The 25,557-nt window shown below is 48.4% G+C and overlaps 1 protein-coding gene across 1 annotated transcript in view; it reads left to right on the forward strand.

The window, feature by feature from the left end:
- The window catches only part of CALN1 (calneuron 1), a gene marked incomplete at its 5' end in the record, with an annotated part of 239,514 nt that extends 219,080 nt beyond the window's left edge, over positions 1–20,434 (forward strand). The window contains 2 exons of the mRNA XM_008576335.1: positions 7,033–7,189; positions 20,082–20,434. Coding sequence (XP_008574557.1) covers positions 7,033–7,189; positions 20,082–20,209 — 285 coding nt within the window. The remainder of the gene's footprint in view (positions 1–7,032; positions 7,190–20,081) is intronic.
- Between the last annotated feature and the right edge of the window lie 5,123 nt (positions 20,435–25,557).

Here is a 25,557-nt window from a genome sequence, read left to right on the forward strand (position 1 = left end):
AGCCTCCTCTCTGGTGGTCCTGCCCCTTGTACCAGCAAAGAGTAATTTTTCTTAAGCTCAAACTTTATGAAGTCAAATTTCATCACTCTCTGATGAAAATACCCCATTTCACCCAAAAGATAAAAAAAAACCAAGCTCCATTCCTCGAAAAATTAAGCGTAGAATTACCATATGATTCAGCAATTCCACTTCTAGGTGTATACCTCAAGGAATTAAAAACAGTGACAGCCACAGATATTTGTAGAGCCACATTCACAGAGCAATAATCACAATACCTGCAAGACAGAAGCAGCACAGCTGTGCACTGATGGACCAACAATGGGTAAACAAAATGTGATACATACACACGGAATTTTGCTCAGCCTTGAAAAATAAGGAAATTCTAGCCCATCCTACAACATGGATGAACATTAAGGCATGCAAGTAAAATAGGCCAGTCACAATAGGACAAATACTGCATGATTCCCCTTACATGAGGCACCTAGTGTCACAGGACAGACTGCCGAGAAAGCAAGCGTCACTCGGAAGTTGGAGAACTCAAAGATTTATTACACTGCTGGGCCCAGAGGAGTTCACACTCCACAGTCTGAGCCCCGACTCCAGGCTTGCAAAGGGTTCTATAGGTTAGATTCTTCTGGTGTTTTAGGAATCCACGTGGCGGGAGCTAAGCTGATACAAAAGGCAGTCAGTGTTACAAAAGCAAAACAAAAAGCAAAAATACAGGTGCAAGACAAAAAGCGGAAGTACAGGTGCAGGTTTAAGTTTTTCCAGGCTTGTCCATATCACAGAGCGGGAAAGCAGGAGGCTGAGTGCCTGGGTGGGGGAGGGGAAGGAGGAGTTAACGTTTAACGGGTACAAAGTTTCAGTTTGGGAAGATGAAAAGTTCTGGAGATGAATGTGGTGCTTTTTGCACAACAGAGTGAATGTACCTAATTGCTGCAGAACTGTACACTTAAAAATGGATAAAATAGTAAATTTTATATGTATTTTACCACAATAAAAAAAAGCAAAACCAAACAAAAAGCAACCAAGCCCTTCACCGTGGCATACAAGGCCTTTACTGGTTAGCACCCACCCACAGCTCTCTCCTCGTTCCTCCCACCTTCATCCGAGGCTCCAAGGACCCCAGAATGTCGCCACCCCGTGAACACGTCCAGCTTCTGCACTGCCAGGCCTTGCTATGACTGTCCCCCTGACTGCACGTTCCCTTCCTTCTCTCCTTGTCCTCTTCCCCCTCCCCTATGCACCTGGCAAACAGCCTCATTTTCCTTCAGGTCTTCAATCGAGTGCTTGTTCTCCAGGAAGCCGCCTGTGCCTGCTCCCCTCCCCTGGGGCCACGTGCAATCACAATTGCTCTGTGGCTGGTCTTCAGGGAGCAGGATCTGGGTCTTATTCTCCTTTGTGCCTCCATCACAGGACTGGAACAGAGTCATCCCAATAACCAGCTGTTGAATTAGTATATAAATCTTTTTGCACTAAAGAATAGCTTCTTTTAAAACAAAATTGGGACTATAAGAACAACTTATAGCGCTAGAATTATCTTCACAGACTTTAATATATTCCTCATGGTCTTTGGCAGATCAAGTAGTCCAAAAAAATAAGGATATAGAAAATAAAGATTATAATTAAAAGTTTACATAGTGTAGTTAATAAAGATAAATATATTTGTACAATTGACCTTGCAGGGGTTCCACTAATACAAAATTTCTTAGGTTTCAGTAAGTAGCAGTAGTACATGCCACACTCTCTAACTAGGATCCACTAAAAACTGAACTAAGAAATAATAATCAAACCTAGAAAAGAAAAACAGATAAAATGATAAATGAGAAATGGGATATATTAAATATTGAAATTTAACATCGTGGGGGCCGGCCCGGTGGCGCACTGCTACAGTGTGCCGCTTGGGAGTGTGGCGGTGCTCCCGCCGAGGGTTCGGATCCCACATACAGACCGGCCACTCACTGGCTGAGCAAGGTGCGTCTGCAGCACCGAGGGTTGCGATCCCGTTGCCGGTCCCGGTCCAGTATGGGTGCGACACTGAGGGTTGCGATCTGTTGCCAGTCACGAAAAAAGACAAAAAGGGAAAAAAAAAAATTTAACATCGTGGGACTATTGTGTATAGTTACATGCTAATAATAATGAAAATCATGTGGCTGGTTTTCCAGAAAAATACAAAATCCCCCAAAATTGAAAGGCTAAGTGAACTGATAATCATGGAAGAAATACTTGCTGGCATTTTGTCCACATTGTTTTACTGTAATTTATTTCAAACTTTTAAGAGATATTCGTATAATACAGAAGGCATGTGGAACACTACTCAACTAATTTTGTTCAGCTATTGGTAGCCTAATACTAAACATGACCCAGACGGCCAAAACTATAGAGTGCTAGACTCTCCACCTTTCCTTCCCTTCTCATAGCCCCTGGCCAATCTCTTTGCCTAACTTCTGAATTACAGCACATTCTCAGCAGGTCAGAGTGGTTCTTGGCACTCCAGCTCTTGGTCTTCAAGAAATGGTTACTCATTTTCTCAAAGAGTCTTTTGACGTTGTTGCTCTTTGTGTCTGATCGTGGCAGGGGTCCCAATTTTCTCAGCTGTGAATCACCCTCCCCATGCATTTGCACCGAGGCTAACAACACCAGGCTCACTTGTCCAATATGAAGGGAGAAGGGAGATTGTCCCAGGGACTGTACCTGAGTGCACGTCAACATTCACTTCTGTGGTCATTAAACTCGAACACAGGGAAAAAAGCCATTTACATTTCCCCTTCTGTTGCTCTTACTCATGTCAATGGCTTCGAACTTGAATCATGTGCATTTTCCAGCAAGTGTCATTAACCCAGTTTAATTCGTTAGAACTAGGTGCATACTCAAAACAAGGTAGGAATTGCTTTACAAAGAAAGCAGGGAAAGAAAAATGTTAAAGCTTTCTTTCATCGTGGTCCAGATTAACTTAAAACATTGATTTCTGTATTTCATCCTTGGCTAAGTTGCACTGTGGAAACCCCAAAGTCTTAGTGGCTAACGATAAGGGTTTATTTCTCACTCAAATCCCGTGTCCTTTGTGGGTGGGCTGAGAGTCTGCTCACGTGTGTTGATTCCAGGACCCAGGATGCTGGAGCAGCCCCACGTGTAAGTACTTTGTAGCAGGATATACAATGGCTCTGAAGTTTGTCCCTGGACTTTTGTCACTTTCATGTGTTACTCTCACTGTCATTTAGTTGGTCAGTGCCCAGTGTTAACAGGCAGGGAGATATAATCCTCTCACGGGGGGGGGGGGGAGACAAATAATTGGAAATAATACAACCTGTTACAGTCCACACCCTTGCTCATAAATATTCATTAGCGTCCCTTCAGCCACAAAATGTACTCATCCCCTCCCCGGGAGAAACATCCCCAAAGTCTCATCCAATCACAACATCGGACTGAAGATCTAGAATCCCATGAAATAGATCAGATCCAGCTGAGGCTCCTCTTCTTCTGGAGACATGGGTAGTAAAAAGGCACATTCAACCTATAGTGGTGGACCAGGGTCAGGCCAACCACCAAAAACATTCCCCTCCAGAAAGCAAAAACATGGGAGACACACAGCTGTCAGAGGCTCAGAGCAATTTTGAAATCCTGGTGGACACACGCTGGGATAAGGAATGCTCCATGATGGGATGCTAGCTCTGCTTCATGGAAATTTCTCTTGATTTCATTGTTTTCCATGATTCCCAGCTTCATCCAGCCTCCAGTAACAGTTTTCTCTGCCTCTTCCTTCTCTCCTTCCTTCTTCCTTTCTGCCACAAAACAAGTCTCAGTACATTTAAAAAGACTAAGATCATACAAAATACATTCTCTGACCATAATAACAGAAGGAAATTTAGAAAATTCACATGTGTGGAGATTAAACAACACTCTCCTAAATAAACAATGAGTAAAAAAATAAAAATCACAGGGAGGTTAAGAGAGCACTTTGAGATAAAAATCAAAGCATAACATATCAACATTTATAGGATGCAGGGCTCATGCAGCGCTTAGAGGAAAACTTATACTGGTAAACACCTATATTAAAAATAAGAAAAATCTCAAACCAGTAATGTAAATTTCTACCTAAAGAAAATAGGAAAAGAAGAGCAAACTAAACCAAAAGCAAATATAAGTAGGAAATAACAAAGATTACAACAGAAATATTTGAAATAGGTAATTTAAAAGCAATAGAGAAAATCAACAAAACCAAATGTTGATTCTTTAAAAATATCAACAAAATTTGCAAACCTTTATCTAGATGACCAAGAAAAAAAGGGAGAAGACTGAAATTACTAAAATCAGAAATACATAAGGGGCATTATTACATTGTCATTATGGTTTTTCGTGGTGGTAAGATTTAGTTTCCTTCTCTTTCTCATTTGCATTTTTGTTCTACCAGTGCGTTTGGTTCTCTCTTGTGTATTCGTGGTAGCAATTATTGTTTTTCAGATTCCAGATGCAGGACTTCCTCAAGGATTTTCTTGTATGGCTGGTTGTGTGGTAGTGAACTCCCACAGCTTTAGTTTGTCTGGGAAATACACTATTTTTTCCCTAATTTCTGAAGGATAGCTTTGCTGGATACAGTATTCTTGGCTGGCAGTTTTGTTTTCTTTTTTTTCTTTTAATATTTTGAATATATCCTCCCATTTTCTTCTGGCCTGTAGAGTTTCTGTTGAGAAGTCTGCTGTTAGTCATCATGATAGGGGCTCCCTTATAGGTGACTTGATGCTTTTCTCTTGCGTCTTTTAAGATTCTCTTTCTCATTGAGCTTTGCCAGTTTGACCATAATGTGTCTTGTAGAGGATCTTTTTTTTTTTTGTCTTTTGTCTTTTTTCCGTGTCCGGCAACGGATCGCAACCCTCAGTGTTGCCCCCGTACCGGACCGGGACCGGCAACGGGATTGCAAGCCTCGGCGTTGCTCCCGCGCCTCGCTCAGCCAGTGAGCGGGAACCGGTCTGTATGTGGGATCTGAACCCTCGGGCGGGAGCGCCGCCGCGCTTCCCAAGCGGCGCACTTATCCAGTGCACCACCGGGCCGGCCCATAGAGCTCGGGCGGGAGCGCCGCCGCGCTTCCCAAGCGGCGCACTTATCCAGTGCGCCACCGGGCCGGCCCATAGAGGATCTTTTTGGGTTGAATCTGTCTGGGATCTTTGAACCTCCTGGATCTGAAGGTCCGTTTCTCTCCCTATACCTGGGAGGTTTTCCATCATTATTTAACTGAATATGTTTTCCATGCCTTTTCCTTTTTCCTCCCCTTCTGGAACATCCATGATTCGAATGTTTGTGTGCTTAAGGTTGTCTGCTCTGCTAGCTCTCTCTCATTTTCTTCCTTTTTTAAAATTCTTTTTTCCTTTTTTTGTCCACCTGGATTATTTCAAAAAGACTATCTTCAAGATCAGAAATTCTTTCTTCAGTTTGTTCTAGCCTGCTGCTTAAGCTGTCAGTTGTGTTTTTTATTTCATTGAGTGAATCTTACAGTTCCATGAGTTCTGCTTTCTTTTTTAAGGTATTAATCTCTTTGTAAATTTCCTTTCATATCCTGGACTTTTTTTTTTTCATTTCATCATGTTGTCTAACTGAGTCCTCTTGTATCTCAGTGAGTTTCCTTAAGATTGTTGCTTGGAATTCCTTTTCAGTCATTTCAAGAGTTTCCTGCTCTGTAGGGTCTGGTATTTGAAAATTATTATATTCTTTTGGTGGTGTCATATTTTCTCGGGTTTTCATATTTCTAGTATCTCCAAGTTGATGTCTGGTCATCTGGTAGAGCAGTTGTTTCTTGTATTACTCTGGAGTGGGCTTTTAGGAAAGATATGTCCTCTTCTTTTTCCAGTATCTGCTGGTAACTCTCCTTGTGTCAATGCATTTGAGTGTCTGGCAGACCACCTGTATGGTGACTGTGACTACTACTTTGACACTGAGATGCTTTTGTAGCAGCCGTGGCTGTGGTTGGCCACCTGCGCAGAAGTGGTGTTTTTGTCATGCTCTCTTGCCTGCTTCTGGGTGGGGGGTGGCTGCCCTCAGCTCCTTCCAAGGACCCTGGGCATGTTCTCTTGCCTGCTTCCACGCAGAGGGGGCTGCCCTTGGCTCCTGCCTAGGACCCCCAGGTGTGCTCTCTTCCAGTTTTCTCATTTTCCACTGCCTGACCCTGGAACCAATGCATCATATTTTAAAATTTTTGTTATGGTATCCTCTCACTGGTATGTAGTAATTTCTGTATTTTTTTACTTAGACCAACAATGGTCTTAGTTATTCAATAGTAGCAAACAAACCCAAAATCCCTATGGCTAATAAAAACAAAGCCTATTTCTTCCTCACTCACTTGTCCTTTGTGGGATAGCTTTAGGTCTTATCCACGTTATCTTCATTCTGGGATCCCAGCAGAAGGAACAGCCCTTGTGTGGGGCATGCTGTGCATATTGCAGAGAGGAAAGAACAAATGATGGGGCCACACAATGACTCTTAACACTTGTGATTGATGGTTGCATATGTGACATCTACTCACATTTCATTGGCCGAGAAAGTGACATGACCGAACCTGGTAGAGTGGGAAATGCAGTCCTCTCCCTGGGAGCAGTAGGACATAACTGGGAATTCTGCACCATCCCTTCAGCTGCTCTTCTTCATAAACATGGCTTTGAGCTTGTGTCTTATCTTGTTAAACCAAGATACATTCTTAAAGCATGATGGGATTGCTGGCTTCTTAGTAGATTGTACAGGTTTTAGAAGCGTATGCACTGTATGAAGTGGGACACACTCTAAAGCACATGAGAAGTGAGGGTTGACAGCAGGTGGCTGGGTGAGCAGGAAACCACACTAGCAGGTAGCATTTTTTCTCCAAGAGTCTAAATTGAGGGGCTATGTTCCTCTCACTGTATTCCCAGTAGATTCCTGCAGGTTTACAGCTGTGCTTGGAGCTGAGCAGGATGGAAACTGATCATCTGATATCCTGAGAAGCCGAAGCAAGTCTCCGTGGCCCAGTTCTCGTCCCTGGTGACTTCTCACTGCTCTTTATCTCCACAGTTTGACATGCAGAGGATAACGCTGGAGGAGTTGAAGCACATTCTCTATCACGCCTTCCGGGACCATTTGACGATGAAGGACATCGAGAACATCATCATCAATGAGGAGGAGAGCCTGAACGAGACCTCGGGGAACTGCCAAACAGAGTTTGAAGGAGGTAGGAGCCCAGCCATGCCCCTCTCTGGCCTGGGACAGGCCAGCGCCTCCGTGCAATCCACATGAAAAATGTGTGAATGTCTCCTGGGCTGACGTGGCCTTAGACGGAAGCCAAAAATCCAGGACTGGGGTTAAAAGATCCTTTCTGCAAGGATGCAGTGGATTTCTTTTCTTCTGCTTTTTTCTCCAAGCTCTGCATTTTTGCAGAACCACTATTGACCCTGTCCTTCCTCTAATGACTCTCTGGAGTCTGCAACTGGATGTGTGGCTTTGTGGTGTTTGCCTTTGCTGGGTGGGGGCTGTGTGGGGTGGTGGGAGGAAGCTGTTTAGGCCACTGGCAAACTTGGATAAAGTCTACTGGCTAATTGTGTGACCTTGGGCAAGGGGTGTACCTTCTCTGTGTTTCCTCATCTATAAATATCAGGATAATTGCACTTGCTTCACTGAATCCTGAGGAATGGATAACCTCTGTGCTCCCCAAATGCACTGGCCAAAAAGCCCAGGGACAGAGTCTTCTCATGAACCTAACTAAGTAGTTACAGAGAAATGAGTTTCTCCTGAGGCCAAAAAAGAGACCCATGGAAGGCTATTTTTCTTGGGCTCATGAAAGAAAACTTAAGTAAAAGAAAATAAAAAGTCTACCTTATCTCCTAATTAGTAGAGAGTTTCTGGGTAGCTAAATAATTTAATCCCTCTTTCCAACTTTGAAAAATGGAGCTGCTTTAACAGCTCTAATGTACAGGGAAAAAAATTTTTTAAATTACATTACAACATCATAGCAGGCTCTTGGCAATTTCTAACTTGTTCAGTGCTGAGATTTCTTAAAGAGGTAAAGCATCTTTTTTCTTTTTTCTGCAACACTCACACAAGTCAATATACACCACTGGTAAGCTGTCACATAGACACCAGCATGGTTTACCTGGGCTAGCAGCACCAGGGCAGAGAGGGGCTGGGTGCTGAGCTAGTCCCAGCAGCCACGACCATTCTTCAGACCTAGGCTCCCACCAGCCCCATCTGGGCTTGACGGATGGATCAGTGTGCCAGGATTAAAGGCCATGACAAGAGGAAACCGGAGTCAGCTTCTACTCTGAGGTTACAAACTGAATTAACTCAATAGGGAGGAGTCAGGGTGGGCAAAGTAAAGAGCAGTGCCCCCTTCTGAAGGCATTCAAATTTAAACTTTCAAAAATGCTGTGTATGTCAAACAAAACCCAGTGTGGTCCAGAAGCTGCCTCGGTCTCCCTGTGGTGACATCTGGGCCATACGCAGATCATGCAAGGGCAGGATCAGAGCATCACAGCCAACGCCGTTCCCAGCAGGACGTGCAGGGGGCATGGAGGGTGGGCAGGGGTGAGGAGGGCAGGGATTGGACTAAGATGTGGAAAAACAGCAGACCTGGCCTCCCATTCCACCTCGTCCTAGCTACAGACTGTGCTCACAAAGTGCAAGCATTTGGGGCTCTAGTCCCCCACTGCCAGTGAACACTCTTGAGATCGGTGGGAAAGGGTATTTCTGTGCATCTCATTTTTCACAAGAGCCTTTGTAGATCAGTGTTTTGCTCAGAGAAATGTCATAAGTCTTAGTAATTTGGGAAAGGTCACATTACACTGGGAAGTAATCTAAATTCTAAGCAATGCCTTATTACTCAAAAGCTCATATATTAATAAAACAGGGCTCCCAAATAGAAGTATTGTTGGGTCTGCTTTAATGATTAGTACGTACAGTATTGGCAATAGCTACCACTGGGGATAATTAATAAATGCATGGTACTGCACTAAGTTGTTTAAAATTCATTATCTTAGGGCCGGCCCGGTGGCACACACGGTAGAGTGCAGCGCTTGGGAGCGCAGCGGTGCTCCCGCCGAGGGTTCGGATCCCATATAGAGACCGGTCCGCTCACTGGTTGAGCGCGGTGCGGCCGCGACACCAAGGGTTGCGATCCCATTACTGGTCACAAGAAAAGACAAAAAGGAAAAAAAAAATTCATTATCTTATTTAATAAAAGAACCTCATTTTGTAATTAGCACATGCTTTCTTGGATGACCTCTGTGATCTTGATTCATAATCCTTTTGCATAGTTTTGTCAGAGAATTAAAATATATATATATATATATATATATATATTATGTCAGCACCGATTGGCCCTGAACACAAGCTCATTGGTTTGTGTTTAGGTTTAAGGATTGTCCAGCTCTGGATATGATCGAAGTCACAGGTGCATGTATTTAATGCCCACAGCCCTCTCCATGTTCAGGAAAGGGCCTCCCTGACTGTGTTTTGGGCAAAGGTGACAAGAAAGAGATGAATGTACAGGTCCCAAGTCCACCCCCTGGCACCCTAGGACTGTAGGAACACGCTTGGGACCCCATGGCTGCCTTGGCCTCTGCATCTCCCTCTCTCTCCCATGCCACTGCCCACAACAGTGGTCTGCTGACATGTCACGCCCTTCCCTTCCTCTGTCCCAGCTGGTCTGCCCAGTCACAGTGCTCCCGCCTCCTCCCAGCCCAGAGCCATTTGGGGCCTCCCCCCCCAACTGTCAATTCCTTCCTGTCCTCTCTTGTGCTCGCCCAAGCTGCCAGCCTTGTCCAGCCCCTCCAGCCATGTGCCCAGAATCCCCCTCCCACCCTGCCCATCCCTCCATCCCACTCTTGGTAAATCCAGCACCTAACCATGAAGGGACAAGGTAGTTTCCTTCAAGCAATGGGACTCTTTTCAAATCTAATCTTCCTGGTAATGCTAAATGACTGATGAGAGGGAAGGGAGCAGACAGAGCATCTTCCCCAGGCCCCAGAGCCCCGTTCGGGCTTCCCACGATTTCTAATCCCCATGCCCAGCCCATCCCTCCCGCCCTCGTCAGAGCTTCCCTGCAGCACGTGCACAGCACGCAGGTGAGCTCCCCTGTGAAGCCGGCTCCCAGCCTCAGCTGCGCACCCACGGGGTTTGGAAATCCCGCCCTATTTGGTCTGAGAGGAAGGAATCTTTGAGGAAGAAAAGCTCAGGTGTGGGAGAAGGTCTTTGCTGTCAGCAGGTGGAAGGGCACTTCTGTCTCTGAGCCAGGAAGGGGGAGATAGATGGGCAAAGGAAAGGACTTTGGGGTCAGAGCTAGAATTTAAGGGAGCTCACATCAGATGGCTTTGAACTCTGCAGAGCTGGAGTCAGGACTAAGATTCTGGAGTGTGCAAAAGTTTGACAATGCTGTGTGGGCAGCATCAGAGTCATGGAGTCAACTGGAACTCTCTGGAGGGCTCCCAGGTGGCATCAGTGTCCTTCCATGTCACCATTCTGTTTTCCATTTTTCTAAATGTTGGGTCTGATACTTTTATGAAGAGGTGTTCAGACTCTGTTAAGTCAGGAAATATCAACTATTCCTTCCACGTGAGTGGAAGAGTAAAGAATAAGGAAAAAATAGGCCAAAATCCCAAAGGATGTGGCACTCTTGATGGGAAAGGTTTTTGTTTGGGGGTCTTCCTTTTAGTTTTTGTCTTGGTTTGATTTTGTTGTCTTGTTTGATTTTTAGACACCCCCCCCCCCACACACACACACACACACAGGAGTCCAGTCTCTTATCTCTATGGTGCATAGGGCCCCGTGGTCATAGGTAAGCAAGAAGTTTTCCATTTCTCCTAAGGAATGGAAAAGGGCGAAGGAATGAAACTCCAGGCTAGATACGGGGTGAGCTTCCCCGGCTTCTTCAGGAAACCCTGAGTCCAGGGCTCACGTCACATACAGAACCCATTTTCCTAGAGCACCAGAAGAGGACCCCACAGAAACCCTCCCACAGGCAGGGAGGAGACTGGAAGAGCCTAACTGAGGGTCTCTAGTGGACCCTTCCTGCATGCGCACCTGGCTCCCAGCTGGGAGATCTCTTAGATCAAGTCAGGCACCAACCCCCTGCTGCCCACGTGCCAGTGCCTTGTGCAGATGAGGTCATTTCACCCCACCGAATGCAGGGACTCTCTGGCATTAGGGGCCTATACCTCCCAGTCCAATGAGAATATCTGGTTAAAGGTAGGACTTTCGAGCTGGCCAGGTGGCGCACTGGAGAGTGTGCCACTTGGGAGCGCGGTGGCACTCCCGCTGAGGGTTCAGATCCCATGTGGAGACCGGTTCCCGCTCACTGGCTGAGCGTGGTGCGGGTGCAACACCGAGGGTTGCGATCCCGTTACTGGTCAGTATAAAAAGACAAAAAGGAAAAAAAAAAAAAGGTAGGACTTTCAGGCACTCCCAGTCCTTCACATCCTTCTGAATCCCCTTAGTGAGATAAATTACACTCAATGTACTTCTGTGTTAGTGATCAATATTTGCGTCCTAATTATTTGGAAAAATTAACAGGTCAGCATGTGCCATAATAGATCAGAGTATGTGTCTGTCCACAATGTCCATTCACTACCCATGCTAAATGGGAGAGTTTTAAGACGTTTTCCTTCAGTTCAACCACTTGTAATCACCAGACATTTTGTTTCTGGAGAACATAAGCTTAGTGACACTGAGACAAATGTGTATTTTGTTATTTGGTTCCAGTTGCTGGTGTACATATGGACTCTAGCAGCTCTGTGGTTGAATTATCTATCTGCCTGTCACTGGATCCTTACTAAGTGTTCTTATGACAAATCGTGCTGTACGTTTAGTTTGATAGTGCTGGCCCCCAACACAATCACTGCTAATCCATACTGACAGAAAAGGGGTGGGAGAAAACTGTGCCTGCCTGCCCAGTGCTGGTCACTGGTTAACATGCTGCCCTGACCCCTCACATGGCCCTGAGAGATGAGTTCTGTTGCCCCTGGTACAGATAAGAAACTGAGGCTCAAAGCGAAGTGATTTCCCAGCGCCAAACACAGGTTAAGGATGTGGACCCAGATCCACCCGACAAAGCCCTACCCCGGCCTCTTCGTGTGTCACCCTGGGTCATTTACCTAGGCTTAGGCATTTCAAAGTCTCCATACAAAATGGCATTTCATCATCCTTACCCGTTTTCCATTTCATTGCCAGCAAAATCATGTTATATTTGGAAGTAGAGTAGAGGTGCAGCAGGCGCCGGGTGTGAGCCCGCTCAAGACGCAGCCCCAAGTGTTGTCCCTAAATGGAATACCAGCTGTCACATTTTTCTAGACGTCCTGACAACATGCACAGGAGAGGGGATAAAGCCAAATCATCAACTGGGGAATAAATAGTTTCTGTGAAAGACGTGCAAGAGCTGCTCTGCACCACCCAGCACTTCTGTCCATCTGATGGAACGAGAAACAAATGTTAAGGCAGGTGACACAAACCAGGGGGACCCCGGAGCAATCACAGCGCAGACAGGTGGGCTCTGTTCCCAGCTCTGTGCCAACAAGCTGTGTGACCCTGGGTTACAGAGAAGTTATTAAACTACTCTGAGCCTAATTTTCCTCTCCTATCCAATGCAAAGATTAGACAGTGATGGTCTGTCTAGATACAAAAACTTCTGGCTCAGTGGAAGGTCGGAAAGAATTTTGCAGTCAAACCCAAGGTCCCCAGCTCAGTCATCCCACTGAAGTCACAACATTCCCATCAGGCCGTCAAATATACACCTGGCTGGGGAGAGCTGCCCCATCACCTGGCTGTGCTCGATGGGTATCTCCTGTCCATCCAAATGAAAAGGGCACAGTGTGTCATCCACGCCATCTGCTCCTGGTTCGCCTGCACGGTGACTTTCCTGCAATGAAATCTCTCTCCTTGGATAGCTGTAGGACGTGAAGGTGGAGCCGAAGTCAGTGGCTGGTGGTGAGACAGGAGACAGTTTTCAAAGAGAGTGGGGCTTCAGACAAAGCAGAATTTTTCTTCTGTGTGGGGACCCTTCACAGCAACGTTGCAGGGAAGTTTTTGGAGGAGTGATGAGATCCTGAGACCCGAGACAGAGAGCTGGAGAGCTGATCTTGATAAATACACAAAACCGAGCTGGTTACAGGCTCTGTCTCTGCACTCAGGATGGGCCTGGCTTACCATCCTGCCACAGCACATGCTCACTTGAGTGAGGTGCTTAAGTGAATAATGGGAGCCTCATTTTCTTCATCTGTGAAATGGGAATCATGCTATGACCTAACTCTTATCACTGTTATGAGGATTAAATGAGGCCATCCATGAAAATACTACAGAGCTAACACACTCCTAAGCATTCGAAACAAACAAAGGCAAGGCAGAGCCGGCTGGCCCCAGCTCCACGTCCTCCTCCTGATGTTTTTGCTGGCAACGCCACCGAGTGCCTGCTGCTGCTGGAGCTCCACATCATCATGGGGCAGGGACCCCCTGCACGGGGCTGCAGCCTTCCTCCTGATGCATCCATTCCCAAAGTCAAGTCACTGCCAACGCTGGTGTCACCAAGAGTATTTGTCAAGACTCTTGGTTACAAGTGAGGGAAAGCCAAGCCAGACTCCCTTAAACCAAAAAGCGCTGGCTCAAATAATAGGGGAAGTCAAAGGATGAGCCTTGAGTGGTCTGACCCAAACAGCTGAAGCAACATCCTCTCTGTCTTCCCCCCTCTTCCTCTCCCTCCCCTATCCAACCTTCCTTCCTCTCTGTTGGCCTCAGTCTTGGGCAGGCTCTCTCTCCACGAGGTGACAGGATTCTTTCTCAGGATACATCTCCATCCAAAGAAGGAGCTCTAGTCAAACCTTCTTGGCTCACACGCTGATGCTGGACCAAGCCAAGAGCTCTGGGTACTCTATGCCTGGCCAGTCTGGGTTACAGTGGCGGGAAAAGTGAAGTCCTGGGCTGAGAGTTCCACTAGGTGGAGAGGTATCAATCCCAAGATAAAAGATGAGTTCTGCTATCAGAAGAAAGGAAGGGCTGCTGGAAAGGCCAGAATAATCCCTAGGCACGATGCCAAGGGGCCATAGTAGGACCCTCAAAGCAAGTCACATCTGTCTGGTGTCCAGCAAACCTGAGATGAGGGACATGGTGTTTTGCAGTGGAGAAGGGACCAGCTCCCACCCCCACAAGTAGAGGTGACCTCTCTTCCGCTTAACAAAAGCATCATAGAACATACCAGCCTCACTCTCATTCCCACAGAACTCACGTCTTCCATCTCTACCTTCAGGCCTTTGGGCTTTTCTGATAACATTGGCGTATAGAAAATTCTCTTTCAAAAGCTCTTAATTAGTTCCATTTTAGGCTATGTAAATAGCTAATTTTATAGAATCATAAAATGTTAGACCTGGAAGGATCACAGAGCAATAAATAACAGCATCCAGACCTGGTGGCTCTAGCTCATTGTGAGAATCACCTGGGCTTGGAGTAGAACCGTTCTGTCTTTTAACATTCCTGAGCCCCCAAGCCCCTGCCAGAAAGATCACTGCTGTAGGTCTGCAGTGGGGCCATGAATCAGGATTGTTGTGGTTCGGATTTGCCTCATTTGGGAGCCAGGGCCTCCAAAGACATGCAGCCCAGTTTCCAAACATCAAGATTGAATCCGGAGGGATTAAGATCCCACTAAATCCAGGAGCACCCACTTGGATGGTGGCAAAGTCTGTGCAGACTCCTGTCTCCAGGAGAACATCCAAGAGCCACTGCCTGTCACTCGCCGAGTGGAGCAGTGTGAATCGCTGTTAAAATAAGAAGCGGGAAGAAACAGTCTGTCGCTGGAGCTCACGAGCCTGGTCCTGCTGGGGCTGAGTCTGCCGGTACAAGGGGCTTGCTAATGAGCTTCCAGGCAGACAGGAAACACACTTCCGTTCCTCCTGCAGCAGCCTCCCCCAGCTCACAGCTCCTCCGCAGATGCCCTCTGGGCTCCTACGATGTCAAGTGCTGCGCTGGAAAGAGGGCTCAAGAGTCACAGGAAAGAGCGCCATGTCCAGTAAGATCCAAAAAGGAGTAGCTCCTCAAAAGTTAAAGAGAGTCGCTGTAGGACCCAGCAATTTGACTCTTAGGTTTGTACCCAAGAGAACTGAAAACATATGTGCACCCAAGAGCTTATTAAACATGAATGTTCATGGCAGCATTATGCATAACAGCTAAAAAGTGGAAACAGTCCAAATGTCCATCACCTGAGGAATGGATTAATAAAATGTGGAATATTACCGAGCCACAAAAACAAATGAAATACTGAAACATGCTGCATTGAGGAACCTTTGAAAAGTCAGGCTCAGCGAAAGAAACCAGGCACAAAAGGCTACATGCTGTGTGATTCCACTTAAGAGAAACGTCCAAACTAGGCAAGTGCACCCAGACAGACAGTAGAATAGTGGTTTGCAGGGGCTGGGGAGAGAGGGGAATGAGGAGTGACCTCTAATGTGCATGGAGGTTTTTTTTAGGGTGATAAAAACATTCTGGAATGAGGCAGTAGGTGATAGTCACACAACCTAGGGAATGTGCTGAATGCCGCTGAGTTGTATGCTCTAAATGGGTGAATTTTATGGTATATGAACTATATCTTAATTAAAAATAAATAAGTACTAAAAGCTAGATCATTTAAAAAATAAAAATAAAACGAGCAGGCCTTTTGAGAGCAGGATGTTCAGAAGAAACCTCCTGGGAAAGTGAAGTTTGGTTTGGGCCCCAGAGAAAAGAGAGGGAAGTCAGAGGGCACCACTGGCAGAGGGAACAGGGTGAACAGGGCTGTAGAGTCCTAGGTCAAGAGCAGGCGGGAGACCTACTTGGCTGGAACAGAGGTGGCAGGGGCCTGGAAGGCAGGGTGGTCCAGCAGCAGAGGAGGGAAAGCCAATAGCAGTGAGCTGTGGACATCCGTGCCAAGCTCAGGAGCCGGAACACGCTTCTCCCGGCAGTGGGGGCATGGCAGGAAGGCTGCGGGGAGGGGTATGCACACCTAGCCCTGCTTTAGAAGGGTGAGCCTAGCTGCAGTTTGAAATAGATTAACGAGGAAGGGACCAAAGCAAAGGATTGGGAGCATCTGAGTATGCACAGCCCTGCGCTAGAGGCTGCAGGGAAAGGGGGGGAAACCCAGCAGACATCGCCTCCTGCCCTCAGGGGATACATAAACAAAACCTTGCATCTCTTTAGCAATTTACAGTTGGACATAGCTTTTGCTTTGACGAGCTCCTTGACCTTTGAGACAATTTCTTTTTTTTTTTTTTTTTCCTTTTTTTGTCTTTTTTTACTGACTGGCAATGGGATCGCAACCCTCGGTGTTGCACCCGCACCGCGCTCAGCCAGTGAGCGGGAACCGGTCTCCACATGGGATCTGAACCCTGGGCGAGAGCGCCACCGCGCTCCCAAGCAGCGCACTCTCCAGTACGCCACCGGGCCGGCCCGAGACAATTTCTGAAAAGAGCAGAGCAGTTATCATTAGCTCCTTTCACAGAGAGAGAAAGCGAGTCTCAGAGAAGTTCAGTCACTTGCACAGGGCTCCTACGTGGCAATTAGGAGAAGTCAGATCCTGGACTCACAGTTCCTCCCAAGGCTGACCTGTTCTTGGGGATACAAAGAACAGACACCAGGAAGTAACTAAACAAAAATATAGTGCAATGCAAATACATGATAGCCAAAGACATGCCTAAAATTATCAAGAATCACACAGATCAGTGCCAGGTTGCACTTCTGTCACCTCAGCAAGTGTTTGAAGTATATTTCCTTTGGCTCTTTCTATGGCTAAGCAGAAGATCAAAAGAGTTTGTGCAGAAGTTTTGAACCTGGCTCAAACCCCACCTCCACCATTTGCCAAATGACCTTGGACTCTACTTCTTGGAGCTTCGGGAGGACAACACACTTGGCCCACATGAGATCTGCCACCATGCAATTCTGCACATAAAACCAGAAACACATAACACAGTACCCAGTCCACTGAGGTGGCTGTTCAATAAGTAAACGGGAGTTTTAAAAGGTTTACAAGAAGGAGGTACCATTCTTTGGGCACAAACAATATTCCAGGACCTTCATATGTCCTTAATCTTTACATCTTACATGTTTACATCTTTACATCTTATTACCCCCATTTTACAGATGAGAAAATTGAGGTAAACAGGTACATTAGCTTGCTCAAGGTCACACAGCTAATACATGGGATAATCATGGTTCTGGTCTGGCTTCGAAGTCGTTACTTTTTGCTTCGCCACACAATTTATGGTGATGTCAGAATTTGGTCATAAAACGATTCTCATCAAGGCACAGAGTCTGACTTACAGGCTCAAATTACGACCTGTTTCAGAGCTACTGTGACCTGCTAATGAACTAGAAGCTCCTGTCTGCTTACAGGACATTGGTCTGGATTTTTCCGGAGCTGGCTTATCTCTCCCCTCCCACTGCTTTGAAGGATTTTTAGATCAAAGTTGCAGCCACTCTCCTGGGGGATAATCCTGTTCCCTGTAACCTTGTTTTCTGAGTGTCCTTCACAAAGAAGGTGCTTCAGCAAAAACTTTCTCCCTCAGCCCCATCACCCAATTTTTCTCTTTCTGAAGCTTTCCATCAGGTCTCAGTATGGAATGGTACGAGGCCTGCTTTCAGATACACTTCTTTGCCGAGGAGCTGCCCAGAATATATTAGCCAGTCTTTAGAAAGTGCTATGATATGCTACTTGCACATCCTCATCTTATTTTCTACTTCAGTCCTTCTTAAACACCATCTCCTCCTTCCTCCCTGAGAGTTGGCATCTTCTAACACTTGCCCACTCCTGGGAGAAGGCCCATCTCTGCACAAGGAAATCCTCCAGGTAAGAACTTACAAGATTCTAAGACCCACACCTAATCGGCAAGTAGAAAACTGAACCACAGATATTTTAAATCATCCAAGGAAAGCAGAAGTCTGGTAGATCCAGAAGGATTATAAATAACAAGACAAGACCTAAGAGGTGATGGCAGAAATAATCAACAAGTATTATTGTTGGTGAGGAGCCAGGAGCTGCTGGGGAGGGTGTTGGCTGTCCGTGAAGTGTGGCTTGCTGGAGAATCCTTCCTGCCTTATGCAGTCTTTAGAGATCCCTTGGCAAGCCCTTGGGACCTTCTCTCAGGGAAAGCTCTCTGCATTTGGAGACACGGCCCGCTACCTAGTCTTCCCTGTCATTTCCTGGGGTTCGGAGGAGCCACTAAATGTCAAAAGGGAGAGGTACTTGAAACTGCGCAATTTTTACATTCTTTTAAGGCATGTGGATATTACTTTGGCCTTTTTCTTCTGCCAGTCATCTTTAACAGCTGAATCTAAAGAACCATCTTTCCCAACATTGTCCCCAACACACACACAACCCTCCTGTCCAACTCAAACAAAAACTCCACCCAGGCCTACTGGATCAGTCTGTTTTGTGTGGCTTATAACAGAATACCTGAAACTGGGTAATTTATAAAGAAATGAAATTTATTTCTTACAGTTTTGAAGACTGGGAAGTCCATGGTCCAGAGAGTACTTCCAGTGAGGGCCTTCTTCTTGGTGGGGACTCTCTGCAGAGTCCTGTGATGACGCAGGCTATCACATAGCAACAGGGCTGAGCAAGAGCACACTCATGTGCTGTCCTTATAAAGCCACCAGGCCACACCCATGATAACCCATTAATCCATCAACCCATTAATGGAGGAATCCATTGAAGAGGGCAGGGCCCTCACCATCCAATCACCTGTCAACACTGCCACACTGGGGATCAAGCTCCCACATGAGCTTTAGAGGGGACACACCCTCAGACCACAGCACCCACTAAATCAGAAACCCTGGAGATGGGGTCCAGCAATTGCTGAATCACCTGGTGAGCTTATTAAAATACAATCTCCTGACCTCCACACCTAGGGATCCGATTCAGTGATTCTACATGGAGCTGAGAATTCTATTTGCATCAAACCCGCAGATGGTGCTGCTTGGCCAGTGAGTAGCTCTGGTCTAGGTGGCTTCCTGCCTGCCTCCAGGGCACAAATATCTTATGTAAGTGAAGTGGCAAACCCTGTACAAAGGAAAGGCCACTGCAGACCAGATGGCAGGAGGGGAGGAGTAGAGGAAAAGAGAGAGGAAAGGGAAAAGAAACTGACTTCAGAGCAGAGCTCAGGTTCCCTTCTGGGACGCAATGCCTGGAAAAGAGACGTGCTCCTCCTCTCACACCACATCAATGATTTTTTTCTTGTTATTTCGATTTCTCTGTTTCTGGCCCATATTGGTAGTTAGTTATTACTAGCTAATGCCTGTTGATTGAGGCCTAAGCATGGTTTCTCATGAGCCTTATAAAAATGATGGTACAAGACCTGGAACAACAGAAAGATAAAAGGAACAAAAGCCCAAACCCAAGGTCAGACTCCTGGGGCTGTGGGATCTGGGGCTGGCCACCCTGCCTCTGGAAACTCAGAGAGGGTCTCGTGCCTCCCTGTCTTCACGCTAGTCCTGTCCACACAAAATGTGGTCCCCAGTGTTCAAACTTTTCAGCAGGATCCAGGATCCCGGGGAGGGCTTGTTAAACACAGATCACTGGGCCCCAACCCCAGGGCCTCTGCTTCAGGACCTCTGGGATGGGGCGGGCCAAGAATCCACATTTTTAATAAGCGCCTGGTGATGGGGTTCCTACTCACCGCACTGCAGAACCTCTGTGTGTCTGTCCAAAACGATACCAGAAGTCAGGGTCATGTGGACCAGCAGCCACCAGGAACCACTCAAGAAAGGTAAGGGCTCCCAGCCCAGCATAAAGGCGTAGGGAGGTCCCAACCTGGCTTTCTGCACCGCGCAGGAACGGCTGCGGCAGTGCCTGGCGGCTCACTCTGGAATTGCCACGCGTTCCGGCTGCGAGAGCCCCTTAACCCCACTGCAGGCGGACACTTACACCTTCCTCTCAGCATCGCGTCAGGCACGGTTTTGGCTATAGACGTTTCACCACCTCATACTTTCACCGCAAGACGTGACTTCCAGGCTCCTCGACAGCGATGGCCTAAGTGCTGGTCGACTGGACTCTGGGCTTGTGGGGGAGCAGGTGCAGCCGGTCTCATGGTGTCCTTTCTCTCCTCTCTTCTCCCCGCCCGCAGTGCATTCCCAGAAGCAGAACCGGCAGACCTGCGTGCGGAAGAGCCTCATCTGCGCCTTCGCCATGGCCTTCATCATCAGCGTCATGCTCATCGCCGCCAACCAGATCCTGCGCAGCGGCATGGAGTAGCAGCCCCGCCCCGCGTCCGCACGCCCGGCCCCGCAGACGCGGACACGGACCTGCGGACGACGACCGACCGACCGACCGACCGACGCGCGCTCAGCAGAGAACCCCAGGTTGTGGTGCAGCGGGGGTTGCCCATCACCTTCATCTCCTTGGCAGGGTCACAAAGGGCTGACTTCAGTGCTTTAATGGTCTTGTTTCCTAATGCAATAAATAGCCAGGAGTTCCGAATGATTGCTTCAACCACCAGTAGTAACTCTAAAGAAAAGCTCCATTCCCATGCCGGAATTCCAGTGGCCATCCAGGTGTCACGGTGACAGAGCAAGAGAGAGGCGCGAACACGCAGTCACCTCCGGTCCCCATTCTTGCAACCCAGGGGTCAGCAGCAGACTCCCTGCTGAGGTCACCCCTCGGTTCCAAGAGGCTGACCCCCTGGGCTGCTGCAGAAGACGGGGCTTTCCGTCCCACCCCGGCTCCCTTCCTCCACCCGTGGAGACCCCCGAGGCACGCGGGGAAAGCCACCCGGGGGCGCGGCCCTGGTGTGCACTGCGCCCCCGCCGCTTCCGTTCTCCCCGCCTGTCCTCCAGGACCCCTGTCGGTGGAGCTGGCGCTCTCGGTTCCCGTCGCACTCGGCTTTCTGCTCCTAGAGCCCACCCCGCACCAGCATTGTGGAACCTGTAGAGAGCCTTCCTCCAGCTTCGCCACCTGTGCTGCCATTCGGGAAAAAGAAGCAAATCGTCCTGGGCACCTCCATAACAGACACACAGACAGACGGACACACACGGCTCCTTCGCGTGCGACGTCGTCCTTCCCCAAGGCTTATCCGGATGTGAGCTGGCCCGCCCTCCCACGCTCACCCCTGCTTATCTGGGCCGGGGTGAGAAGGTTGGGGGCGGGGAGGGACTGAGACTGGGGGTGAGCAGGAGGTGGCAGCCTGCACCCCCCGCGGTCTGGGGTGACAGAGGCCACCTCTGTGAGTTAAGGTCCTCGTGCATCTGATCTTTTCCTCATCTTGGACTTTGTTTTGTAAGTCTGCCCGAGCTAAAAAGAGAAATACAATCCAAAGGGGAAAGACGGAAAAACCAAACCGCTGTATTTCACAGGATAACTCTGGCATTCAGATTTTGCAACTGACTCGTTTTCATGAAAAGAGAGAGGTGGGGGAAAGAGATGTCAATGAGCTTTTAGCCAGCCTGACAGGTCATCTGCTCCTGCCTGCAGGATACTTCGCTGGGGAAGAGAACTGAGTGCGGTGGTCCATTTTCAACACCATTTCAAGTCTGTCCTTTCCTGACTTTCCCTAGGTGCCCGATCAGCCCCCACAGTCACGCTACCGTAGTCAGATGAGCCGATAATCTCTAGATGTAATATTTCCCTTCGTGCTTTTCTGAGCTCAGGTCTGCATTTCTGTAATGGAATTGTCTTGCTCCTATTTCTTTCTCTCGCATCCTCAAGCTAGATGCTTCCCCCCTTTCTCCCAGCACTGAGGCACCAGAACCTTTGCTGTCTGATGCGGCAGGGAGGCTCCTTGGTGCGGTGTGTGTTCCTGAACCCTCCTCAAGCCCGTTTTCCCTCAGCCTTCTCCCTACTGCCTTGTTAGACTTGGAGCACCCCAGGTCTCCGTTTAGGGTCTCCTTCCAGTTCACCTCTGCTCCCGGCAGCAGCCTGGGGGCAGCTGCAGAAACTTCCCACTGTGGGAGTGCACGAATATTCACGATGAGCACAAGCAACACTAGGGTTTGAGCCATAGCAAGCAGGAAGGAGCAGAGCCCGGGGGTGCGAGTGCCTCTGTGAAGGTGCCCGGGGCCGGCACACCCAGCCAGGCCAGCGGCAGCGGCCCGCCTTCCCCCTCACCTGCCCCTGCCCTGGCGCCGAGCAACTGCACGCCCGCCCCTGCTGTCTCTCTCCTTGGCTCACTCACCACTGTCCCTAAGGATCGCAGTCCTAAACTAGAACAGGTCCCAGTGCAGTATACTGACACATCGTGGGGACAAGTTCATCCCTAGCTTCTGCCCCGGGCAGTTCACCCTCTCCCTACTGGGCGTGGATGGGAGGGAGCAGCAGATCTCACAGAGACACGCTTCCTTATCTCTCCCTGACCCCTGAACCACTAACCCACGTCCTCCTGGGGACAAGAGTGCAGGACCTTGGGTAGTCTGGGTAGAAACACAGAGAGATTCTTAAAGGACCCCGCCCATGAGAGGGATTTCCTTGGCTGCAATGGAGGCTGCCCTTGGGGCAGAAAGTGAGTATTTCTTCAAAGGCTGCTTTTCTGCACCTTCTGCCTCCCACCAGAGAACAGAGACCCCGCAGGATGAGGGGTTAGAGTTCACGTGCAGAGAGACGAGTGCAGGGGTGAGGTAAGAAGTGTTCTCGAGAGGCACCGACAGCCTGTTCCCTACAAAGGCCTCAGCGTCCCCTCCTTAAAGGGGATAGATTTCCTCTCCCCCAGGAACCTGGAAGCAAGTCCATCCTACCCAGAAGAAAACAGGAGAATGTGTCCCTGTGGGTGTCGCTAGGGGATGAGAGCGAGAAGGGAGACACAGAATTCTTGTGGATGGCCTAGAACTTAAACTCCCACCATGATAACCTCTCACGTAGCACCCAGAGGTTGGAGGACGCAGTGTGTGGAAACAGCCCTGAGCTAGTGGCATTCCTTTGGGAGCTCAGAGTTTGTCCCCGTGCCTTGTACCCTGGCTGCTTTGCTTGGATGGTCTGTCTTAGATATATCTAAGGTGATGGTCTTCTTTGTCAGGCAGCCCTGTTCACAGAAATGCTATGCCAGGGCCCCACGCCAGTCAGTGTCCTCATCACAGTAGCTGTAATACTTGTGGCTGAAGATTCCAGAAGGTTCTGGGCCCCCATACCTCAGGAGTGCCATGTGACCTCAGCTGGAGATAACCTCTGTAGAAACTGAGGAGGAGGAGCCCAACCCTTACTCTGTCCTCCCAAACTTAAGAGTCAGTGTCCTGGGCTGCCAGCCGTGGGGTGGCTGAATGATTGGCAGACGCAGCTTGGCTCATTGTTACTGCAAGGGCAAGGACCCCCCCCCAGACCACACGAGTGACATCAGGGAGGCATTTTACTTGGGAGAGAAAAGGAAGTGGGCCCTGGCCCTCTTGACCCCCAAAGATTAAATGCCTCCCACCATTGCAGATGCAAATAGGACCCCACGTCTCATTGGAACTATTAGCAGTGACTTCCAGAATGTGCCCGGGTCCCATGTGATCAATCTGTTAAAAAAAAAAAAAAGCGGAGGGAGGGGGATGGTATTGCCATGGCAACCCTTGCATTCCACCCTGAGTGCCAAGGCACACAAAGAATAGGAAACATTTTCTTAAAGAACACTTCGATTCTGCCTGATTGCAACCTGACTCCCTGCATTTATGTCCTGCTGGGAGGGGAAATTGCCCTCAAAGAGTCCAGGTGGTTTCTCTGCCTTTTCTCTTGCGTTTGAATTTGTCCTTCCATTTACTCAGGAGAACAGGAGCTTCCTGTAAGCCCGGTAGTACCCTCCCCACCCATACCTCTAACCCCCTCTCAGGGCCCCCAGCAAGGACCTCTTCATCTAGGCAAAAAGGCAGAAATATCCTGTAGAAGGCAAAAGTGTCTGTTTGCCTGTTGAGAAGCTCTCCCAGAAGCCAGAAAAGTGAACTTGAGTGAAGCAAGGTTTACACGTGGTTTCAGGCAAGCTCAGTGGTTTCAGAAGTTCCGAGGTGTTTTATTTGCAGAGAACAAGATGTGCACTAGGAGGCTTCCTCCTCCATACCAGCCCGTCTCAAATTTCACACGACAAATGGTCGACTGTATTGTGGTTATCGAAAAGAACCTAATGAAGGATGGGCACCTCGCTTTGACAATAATGCGCCTTCCAGCCTCCCATCCGCCAAATCACAAAGCGATCTGTCTAAGAACTGGGAGAGGAAGTTTCACCTTTAATTCCAAATGCCTCCTACCAGGCTTAAGTCTAGACTCAGGTCATAAATGAAAGAGAGATGTGCACGTTGCTCTTAACCTGTAGTTTTCAGCTGCTGGGGGGACCCCAGGAGGGCACGACCGAAAGATTAAAGAGGTGACCACCAAGGACAGCTCCCTGGGTTGGGCTGGCATGGCTCTGCGTGGCCGCGGGCAGTGGGATCTCTCCGCGGAGCCCTGCTGTCCATGCTTATGGACACTGCTGAGCTCTGCTTCTCAAACCACGCTGGGCCGTTTTACTGACCTGACAGTTTCCCCAAAGGCCCACAGTAATCGTGTCATTCATCCCGTCCCACTGAGCTACACGGTGGGTCTGGACCCCCCCCCTTCAAGGGGGGCCCCCTTTTCCTATAAAGCCATGATGATGCAGATGAGCTGAGATTAAGCTTCTAGACTTTGGCACAAACTGGTGGAGTTACCAGGACTGCAGACCTGCGTTCCCTGGAGAACATCCATCTGCAACGACCTCAGATTGGAGCTTTCTCGTTGCCTTTTAAGTAATTCACAGGGGACTTTGAGTCCATAACCTAAAGGCCTTTGCTGCAGCCATCCTCCCTCACCACCTGACCACTCAACTCCTGCAGAAGGGAAAAGTCTGGTAGAGATAGAAAAGAAGCATTCTTCAGCTGCTAGGCTTTTCAATTTGAATTATTTAAAGTGATGGCAAAACAGAGCATGCCTCTTATGGACCCTGTCTCCATGTAATTTAAGTGTCAGGACTGTTCAGCTTCACTTCTTACTTACTTCGACTAAATCACTCGGGGGACTGTCCTCAGTTATGTGACCTTGCAGTAGGTTTGGAGGAACAAGGTCAGGTACACCAACCAGCCAAGTGTTTCCCTCAGTATCCTGTGCTCATTGCTAATGGGCATGGTCATTTTAACAGCTATGGTTTCTACATAATATTGGGGTGGGACTCGCTTCGTAGGGTCTCAAGGGACATGATAATAATACTCAAAATACACCACAAAGAGCAGGTTTTTCCAGGCCTGCTAAGATAGTCCTCTGAAACTGGACAAAACCCACCCAGCCCCCTGCCCCCTGCCCTGGGTAGTTTATCACTTGAGCACACCCCACGTGCTGGGCACAGTGTCCCCTGCCTCATTTCCTCAGGCACGATGGGTTGACTTTCAGATCAGTGCTTCTCACACCGTTAGAAAGTGAGGACTCCAAGACTGGAATTTTCCAGTGGAGCAGAAGAGCGCTAGTGAGAAAGGCATGTTCCAGGGGGGGCAAAGCTCGGCCGTGAGGTTCTCCTTCCCCAGACCTGGGAGAGAGGAAGAAGGTTTCCAGAGGGCTGCACGTGCTGGCCTCTGAAGGTTTTCCCTATACATCTAGCCTGCTTTGGGATCGTTCTGAGAATTGCGTGCCACAGGGCT

The sequence above is a fragment of the Galeopterus variegatus genome, unplaced genomic scaffold, assembly GCF_000696425.1.
Source record: "Galeopterus variegatus unplaced genomic scaffold, G_variegatus-3.0.2 Scaffold1331, whole genome shotgun sequence".
NCBI lineage: Eukaryota > Metazoa > Chordata > Mammalia > Dermoptera > Cynocephalidae > Galeopterus > Galeopterus variegatus.